Here is a 9410-nt window from a genome sequence, read left to right on the forward strand (position 1 = left end):
GCTATTTGACTATTTGATCAGAATTTACTCAGAGGCATTTTCAGCACGGTAAACTGTAGAGTCACTCAGACGGCATGAACTCAGATCCCATTGTGGTTTTCATTGATCGCAGATGTCACCAAATTCCACCATGTGGAACCGTGAAGTGACCATCACCCATTGTTCACATCACCTGCCATACGTAAAGCCAGTCATTCTGTGGCAATCTGCTTTTAATATCCCTCGTGGCTCGGCATTTGTCTCCCTGGGGGGAAAAAAAAGTCCACCATTTAAACAGTGCTGCATGGATTAACGCAGTCCACTTCTTATTTCCTCTGGGAGCCTGAGCAAATTTCAGCAGTCAAATGACAGCAGGCACATGTACACTATTAGAAATTGACCTACATGGATCCTAAAGCTGTGCTGAACAAAGTGACACGAAGTCAGACAAATGTTTGCTCCTTGGGTACGTTTCGATTGTAAGCGGAGTCTTTGCAATGGTTTGCCATCACATCTTTCTCACGATTCCCTGAAATTGGCTGCCATCAATGTTTTTCAAACATGTTTCACTCGACCTCTGCACTGTGGCATGAGGAATGAAAACAACAGTTGTGTGAAACTGTTTCCGGCGATAAAAGGAACCAACTACTTTGAGATGCTAAAAGAACATTTGGACAAAAACCTGTAACACAAACCACTAACAGCCGAGTACATTTGATTCCACTGCTTTGTTGCAGAACCGGACTAACTTCTCCAACACAGCTATGAGCTAAGCTTCATCATTAATGTTCCTAATTACACTTCGCGATTCTCCTGCACTAAGTCAAATGTAATTGGAATCACACACAAAAGTGCACCTGGGTTTCAATGAAAGCATAAGAACAATCACCAATTCCACAAGAAACTAACCAAGGTTTGAGTGTTACTTCACCACAGTGACCATAAAATACTGTAAACTCTATGCATGCGTGCACACACAGATTTTTGGAATCTGAACTCTGAGCCAACAGAGAAGCTTCTCACAGCTGTGAAAATAATTACTATTAATTAAATACAATCAGGATATGCAAGGGAAATATTACAAACATAATGAGCACACACAGGCATGAAAATAATTAAATAAAAATCCGATGTTGTGAAGTAAGCAAGACTTCCAAACATAAAAATGTTAACATTTATTGCTGTTCCTGAATACCGCATCGAAAGCCAAAGCATTCAGAGTATACACAGAAATTATACAATTATATATGGTTTCGCAAAGGCAGTGAACACATACTGTATTACAATCTACAAAAAATCTACTTTACAGAAATTTAAAATTCTAAATATCAAAAAGTACAGCTGCAGAAACAGGTGTAGAACTGGAACCAGAGACTGGTCTGGATTATCGGTCGGTGAAACAATGTGGTGACATCACGATACAAAGAAAGCGGAAGTCATCTTTGTACTTACATCTGGTTTTCAAAATTACGACCGGCAGACGAAAAAAAAAGAAAAACAAAAACAAAACAAAACCAAAACTCAGTGAACTGAAATGATCATATAAATTATGGCGGTTTTATGCATCCAAAATATCAGTTTACAGAGGACGCCTCTACAAGGTAGCGTGTCATAGAATGTTCAGTGGGACTGGTAGTGTATCATTGAAACATAGGGTTAAAACAATGTAGACACACTGGAAAAAATCTCAATAGCGAAATTAAATTTAAAACAACACATATTTTCAAAGCTTGATCGGAACATTTTGGTGGTGGGGACATTTGGAGGGGTGAAGGGTGTCTGGTCCAAGTAATTTCTTAACTTTAGGCCATTTTTATGAGCATCAGTCAGAACAGAAATTGTGGCTGTTTCTTTTTTTTTTTTTTTTTAAACATTAAATGTTAAATGTGGCTGAGATAGGATCCTGGTAGTGTGGTGCAGACTACCAATCCTGTCACAGTGTCCAAATGATTGGAGTGAGTGGCTAAAAAAAAAAAAAGTAGAAAAAAAAAAAAAAAATGGACCAGACCACCACAGAACCCAAACACCTCGATTGAACGCAAAAAACAAAAACCTGAATGCAGCCATCAACGTAAGGCTGCTGCAACAAACACAGTTTAAGGGGAACTTAAAAACAAGAGATTACAAAGATCAGTAAAATATTCCAGTTAAAAAGAAAAAATTTAATGAAAAATTAATTTGTATGCCCACATCAATGCTGGGAGGCGTGCCCAAAAGTGGGACGAGGCGTTCGTCTTGTGTGCGAGGTGCAGTTATCCTCATTCCCAGTGACAGTCAAGCTGGATTCAAGGACTAGCTGGTTTATGGTCACACATGGCCTGCAGGGAGGGAGGACTTCAGTTTAGTCCTGCTCCATGGGTTCTTCAGTGGACCCAGTGTTCAAGATGGCACTTTCCATGGCGCCCTCTGTAGGAGGTTCTGTCGTACTGCTGGATGGAGCAAGAGCTACGTCTTCTCTGGCTGCTTCTGAACTTTCCTCTATGCTACAGCTGCTACTACTGCTGCTGCTGCTGCTGCTGCTGCTGCTGCTGCTGACTGGGTCACCATTACTCTCCTCGCTGTCCCTGCTGGTCTCTGGGCTCTCCAGCACACCTGCAGGTGCCTGCTGCTCTGTCTGATCCATGTCACTGCCCTCCTCCTGGGAGCCACACGGCACCTCTCTCTCAGCCTGCTCTGCCTCCTGACCTGAGCCTGCACACATTTCCGTCTGTGTACTGCTTGTTGGTTCTGCAATAGAAAAGTGAAAAAAACAAAACAAAAAACACATAAAACACCAGAATATGTTTTTAGCCCAACCCCCCATGAGACCACAGGTCAACAACTGGTCTGTTAAGATTTTCAGTATTTTAATTAAGAATTTCACAAAGATAAGAAATTATACAGTAGTAGAACATGTAATGTAAAAGTCTCAACTTACTAGTTGAATGAACCTGATTCACAAATACAATCACATTCAACTGTTTAACTGCAGATTCTCACTGTAAATAATACAAATATTGACCGTATGCCACCTGTTTGTATTTACAGCCAAATCTACACCTTACTGTCCAACAGCTACTGCTTTAAATAGGCTGCTGAACATACTCATTCAGAAATACACTGATTTATTGATTTCCCCAAATGAAGATTTAAAATGAAAGATTCTGAGGAGAAAAGAGGTCTCACTGTGTGTTGAGAGTTCTTGGGTATAGGGGTATAGGGGTGTAGGGGTCAGCCAATATGGGTTTGTCAATGGCCGATTAATGAAAAATGTTGATTAAATTCTCACTTTATTAATGTTACAAATGCTCAGTTGTATCCGTTTAATATGTGCCGATTGAACTATAGGATCATTTTTGGAGGCTGTGGTGTTTAAAGTGGTGTTATGTTGCACATACAGGAATTTCTGTATTTATTTTGCCATGTCTTTATCAATGATGCTATATGTTATGAAACACCAGTCTGTATGACACAGCTCAAGAGCATTATCTTCCACAATGAGTATATATACAGCTCAATTAACTCCTCTAAAACCGTTTCCGACCACATGGAACATTATATCACCTCCACAAAGTGAAGATTTATTGTAACACTGTTGGGTTAAACTGACTTACTTTTAGCTGTAGCCATGCCTCACACACTGACAAGTGAAGTCATTCATTTCTGTAACGTACTGTTCATATGATAAAACAGACTCAACTGCTCCCTTAAAACTCCTGTGTCTGTCTCTGGCATGCTCCTGGCAGAGGGAGGGGTGGGTTTGGGAGTGTGGGCTATTTTCAGACAGAAAGTCAACCAGAATTTGCTCAGTTTTGAAATTTATAGTAAACTGGGCTAAAAGGCTATTTAGTGGCCAGCTTTCAGTTAAGTGCATTTATAGTCATTATAGTCAACCCGCCAACATGCTGCTGTGATTAACGCCATGGTGGATGAAAGACCATGGTCAGAGCTGATATGGATGTTAATTAGTTTTACTCATTGAATATATGTGCTGATAAACTAGTTTGATTGGATTTTTAAGAAAAACACGTTTTTTGCGCTGATGCACATACAGTAACAATTCAGTAGCAGAGAGATAAAACTGCAGCATTAACACCACAACTATATGTTTAGGTCAATCTCACTGTTTGCTTAATTCTGGTGCTAAATGCGTCTTATTAAGTCACTGACGGTGATGTGCCCAACAATTTTATACAAAAACACGCTCTGATTTTCAGTCGCATGCAAGTGTAATGGTGGAAGTGTAGGCTGCAGATGTGTCTGCAGACAGTTTCGATAAATGGGCAGCACTAGCACAGACATCTGCCAATGCCAATTAATTAAAACTGTTAAAGACTGGCCCGATTAATAGGCTGACCACTCCTACAGAGAGACAGACCACTGGTTGTTCGGTGCTGTTACAGAGTGACGCATCTCAGCTATATAGACAATCTTTGGCACAGGCAGTGGTGATGCATCAAAGCCATAGCAACTAGAATAGAATAAACATTAACAACAGATCACGTCAGTTGCTGTTTATCATTTTTAGCTGCAAATACATCTACAGGTGAGGTACCGCAACCGCGAATGGAGATGTCTACTTAATTGATAGCAGCGGATAATTTTGTTCTTTTAAAAAAACAGCAAGTGGCAAATTTACTTTGGGAGCTATAAATATACTTTGGGTGGTATATTGTATATATATATATGGAAAACACAGTCCACCTATTGTCTGACAGACTCATTGTGAGAAAAAAAACTGGGTGTAATGCAGTGTTTCTCCTAGGATTTATTTCAGCAGTGGTGCTGCTGTAAATGACCTCAAAAGGAATAATGAGGAAAAAAACCTGTGACTTGATCAATTATTCAAGCAGACATAATCTTTTATTCATTTCAATAACATTCAGTTAATATAATGCTATGAAGTATCTGTATACAATAGGATGAACTAAAGGATTAATACGACAGTGAGGGCTCATAACTAAAACTCTCTTAAACTCTGGTTCACCCCTCTTTCTAAGAACGGGTTCCTGCCTTGTCTGCTAGTTTAAGCAAGAAAGGTCGACGCATAAACACAAGTTTTTGGGCTTCAGAGCTAGTACTTATGTTCAAATTTCAAACAGCCTTTTAACGTGTTTCAAAATACATTCAATCTGAAATTTCATGAACAGCTTGTTGGATTATAGAAATTGTAGTATATTTTAACCATTTGCATGAAATCCCAAAGTTGGCTTGAAAAGACACTGCTAAAAGAAAACGTACAAAATGCCTGTATTTTAAAGCTGGGATTTTCAGCTGATCTGAAACAGCATAGTGTGCTGCTCACTGTTGCTTAACCAGGTGCTCTGGAAAAATGCTAAATACATAAAAAGGACAATACAGACCTTTATCCACCTAAATAAAGCAAACATTTCTTTAGTCCAACTTGTAAAGAACAGCCATTACCACATCTCACATGATACCATGCCTACTCACATTTTAGGGAGGGTAAATGGCAATGCACATTTTACAACTGGGAAAATATTTATAAATCTTCTGAGCTAATGGAAAATCAAATTATACAACTATTTTTCAGATGACATGATGTACAAGACTGTAACACACATGTTCACTTTAACAATGAACTGAACTTGTGCAGTGCAGGAGTCCTGATGTATCTGGCTTTCTAGAAATGTTACCTCATCTAATGAGCATGTGAGCACTTCTATTGTGCATTTTAATTTATTAGTGTTTCTAACTTTAACTACTTTTGAATGAAAGCATCATTTAAATGACTTATTGTTAGTAACAATAACCATCAGATCTACTTCTGAATATGAATAGGTTCAGAAACCTTCCAGCCTAATCCAACCAGAATGCACTTTGTTCAGTGTGACATAACAAGATGCAGCCATTAAACTCAATGCCACTGCAGTTTTGCTTTCGTTTTTAACAACCTGTGCGTGTGAACTAAAATTCTTAAGATTGTGTATCATTACACATTAAGTACAAACAAGACGGAGGAAAAAACCTACCTTGGTCCTCAGTGGTGGCGGCAGCACTGCTGGAGGCTTCATTGTCCTTGCTGTACCCGTCCTTTTCTTCTTCCTCCTGGACCATGGCTTCTGCCTCTTTAGAGAGGCAGGTAGTATGTAAAGGCCTTGGTGTGTCTACATCCTGCTCTTCCTCTTCATCGTCTTCGTCTTCCTCTTCCTTGCAAAACTTAAGTCTCTTCACCTCCTGCTGCTCAGCTTCCATGTCCTCCTCTTCATCTGGGTGTTTGTTCTTCACTGGGCACCCTAGGGAGTCTCCCGACGCCGACACCTCACTGAGTGACAAAGGAGAAACGGGACAGATAGATGGGATTTCAGTGAGTTTGATTGTGTGACAAAAGATTATTTGGTGTGTTGGGAGCTTCTGACGTGCCTGGAGTCTTTGTCACTTTCTTGCTCTGTGTTGAGGTTGTTATCTGTGCTGTCTGGCAGACCATTAGCAGCTAGCGAACTGGCCAGAGACACCTTCGGTCGATTCAGCGGCCGGGGAGTTCCAGGACCGTTCACTTTCCTAATAACCAAAAAGAAAAGGGGTTAAAAACATGTTAATAATAAAATTATTATCTGATGTCATTTGAATAAATGAATCTAAAGATCAAGGGGCAAATCTGCTCCCAACAGAACCTCTCTGTAAATACAGATGTGTTGCCAGGAAGCATCACTCCATTCATTCTGTTTACGGCACTGCATCCATTTTTCCTGCAAGTATTTACAGGGGGTAGGGAACACACACACAAAAACAAAAGTTAAAATATCACATGCAAGAAACATACTTCCCAAATGTTTGCTTTGGGAATAGTTTTTGAAAAAAAATGTTTTTTTGTCTGAGTCCTTGACACTTACTCTGTGGTTGGGTGAATACAACTCACGACCATTACATTCTAGGAGATAAAATAAGATTGTTAAATGAGTGACAGACGATATGAGGGTAACAACTTAAAAACACACTCACGCAGCATAGGACTTACCTTCTCCACCCCTCGAAGAAACTTATCTATTCCTGTGTAGTTCCTCTTAGGATCTGTGAGCAGCTCGCACAAGCGCTGGATCGTAAATGGTATTCTAAAAGGAAAAAATACAAGGCTCAACATAGTGGCAGTAGAGAAGGGGGCCTTTAGGAGGACTGCTTTACTAGCACCAGGTTAGGCATTAGCATCAGCACAAACAAAAAAAAGACGAAGACTCAAGTCATTGTTTCAGTAATGTAAATTTACCAAAGCTGTCATGACTGCCAATTTCTGCCATCTTGATCACCACTCTCTATAAATGAATGTATAAACACAAATCACATGGCAGACTGCAATCCTTTTCCTACTTCCCTTCTATTTCCCTATTGCCTTAGCTGCAATCCTAATTCCATTGTCCCTTGGAATTACAAGAACAATTAAAATAATCATTTAAAAAAAAATAAAAAAATTTGCACAAAGATAACGCATGTTTAATACCCATCTGTTTTGCGTTTAGTGATTTTGAGTGATACCGTGTGTAAAATATGCACTGACCTGTACCAATGAAGAGAAGACAAACGTTTTCCACTATTTGTAAAGGTTATTAATACTATCAGTATATAGGATTCATTCCTCACAAACTTTTAAATAAAAATTAAAAACATACTGTCAAATTTCTGTTACTCAGTGTGAATCCATGACATCTAACAAACATATTAAACTATGTCTGTTCTTATTAATAGTGTATAAATCAATAACAATTACTAAGAGAAAATTAGGAGCTCTTCTTTATAGTTTCCCCACAACATCTCACTAACAGAGGGGTCTTTGTCTAGTAAAGAGCAAGTTTCTTGAATGGATAATTAGTAACTATCCATCGAGTGATGTTTGTTTCATTATGAACCAAACATAGTCTGCTTCATTATGAACCAAACATAGTCCGCTGGATGTCTCCATCTATCCATTCGTGATCCTTCAGAAATGCAGTACTTTTGTGGTACCTACCCATTGTATGCCATCACTATCTTAAGGATTCTTTCCTTCATATCTTCAAAGGGAATTGACTCCACATTGGGATTTGCAGGACCCCTTTGCTCAGGTGCTGATGCCCTGAAGTCATCCATCACCTTCTCCAATTTGAAAAGGAAGTAGTTCTTAAATTGAGACCACTGAACCCTGGAGGACAATGGTGAACAGAACATCAGATTTGGCATAATGTATTAGAATACAGTCTAACGTAAACACTTCGTATACACATTATGTGTGGGACACACATCAACAGAGGAATATATATATTTACAGTAGATTTTTAAAATCGTGTAGTGTTGCAGTAGTAAGATTAGGAAACGTATCACGCCTGGTTTGTTCACTTACATGGTCTCTCCAGTCTTGGCAATATGACATAGAAACTGCTCCAGAAGAGGAGATGCCTCCTTCTTCACTTTCTTGTCGAAATCTGAAGGGCAAAAATTAACCAGCAAGTGAACAACTTACATTTACACAATTTTACACACAGATCAGAGATGAACGGGTTTGATTTACACTAGTTAACGTTAAGTTGGCTTAATCTACAATCTTGAATATCAGCTATAAACCCTGAATATTTTGACCACTGGCAGTTAGGACCTACTTTAGCCGACTTAACAAATCTTGTTACCAGGTTTCTTCGGACATTCTGAAAACGACAACAGTGTGTCATAAACATTATTTACATAACGTTAACGAACCCGGGTAGCGGATGCTATCAGTTTAGCTAGGTCGGTAGGTTCCCATGACTAGCTTAAGTTTAGCACACTACCTAGCATATTAAGTTAGCCGCAACAGCGTAGCCAGCAAATAGCCTACTGCTAACGGATAGCGCTGACCAGTTAACGTTACTTCAACCCAATGAGGGTACTGGGGATACTGTCGAATACACCATGTAAACATGGTGTAAACGTCTATGTTCAGCAAAGCGAATAAAGTAAAATATCACATTTTAGTTAGCGTTCGTGCTAATGTAATGAACAGACAGCTAATCATTTCCGTGAAGCCGCTTGAGCTGTTAGCATGTGCTAATGTTAGCCCTAAGTAGAAGCTAGCTTGCTGGCTAAAGACATTAGCTTGTGAGTTACAGTGCGTATTTTTTATATAATAAAAGAACTGTGAAAGGAAACATGTAAATCGTGATCTCGATGAACACTAAACAATCCAAAGAAAGCAGAATGACCTCGGAGCGCCTCTTGAAGCGAATCAATTTCCATCACGTCGTTGCCCTCTGTCAGTCCTGTGAATGTAAAAAAAAAAAGGCAGACTGGCGGCTAGCTGCTGCAGCTAAGCTACCTCACAGGCAAAGAGGAGGGAGCATTTTAATATGGCGCCGTGAGGTCACTGCTTGATCAGCAACTGACAAGACACTAACACCGGGAAGATACGCGTTATGACATGAAACATAAATACAGAATTACACGTCATTGACATTGATAATGAAAGCAAAAGAAAAAAACAAAAAACT

At 39.4% G+C, this 9410-nt stretch overlaps 1 protein-coding gene across 2 annotated transcripts; it reads right to left on the bottom strand.

Moving 5' to 3' along the window:
- Positions 1 to 1139: 1139 nt before the first annotated feature.
- Positions 1140 to 9289, bottom strand: ppp4r2b (protein phosphatase 4, regulatory subunit 2b). 2 transcript variants are annotated; one of them, XM_067504656.1, is made up of 10 exons: positions 9126 to 9266; positions 8547 to 8591; positions 8291 to 8372; positions 7922 to 8092; positions 6938 to 7031; positions 6813 to 6850; positions 6594 to 6668; positions 6343 to 6480; positions 5952 to 6244; positions 1140 to 2706 (listed from the first exon to the last, which is right to left on the bottom strand). In XM_067504656.1, coding segments are annotated over exons 3-10 (1197 nt in total). In that variant the 5' UTR covers positions 8293 to 8372; positions 8547 to 8591; positions 9126 to 9266; the 3' UTR covers positions 1140 to 2320. The 2 variants fall into 2 exon arrangements, with proteins under 2 accessions (XP_067360757.1, XP_067360756.1); XM_067504655.1 differs by lacking the exon at positions 8547 to 8591 and having other exon boundaries at positions 9126 to 9289.
- Between the last annotated feature and the right edge of the window lie 121 nt (positions 9290 to 9410).

Source organism: Channa argus, chromosome 5, assembly GCF_033026475.1.
Source record: "Channa argus isolate prfri chromosome 5, Channa argus male v1.0, whole genome shotgun sequence".
Classification (NCBI taxonomy): Eukaryota; Metazoa; Chordata; class Actinopteri; order Anabantiformes; family Channidae; genus Channa; species Channa argus.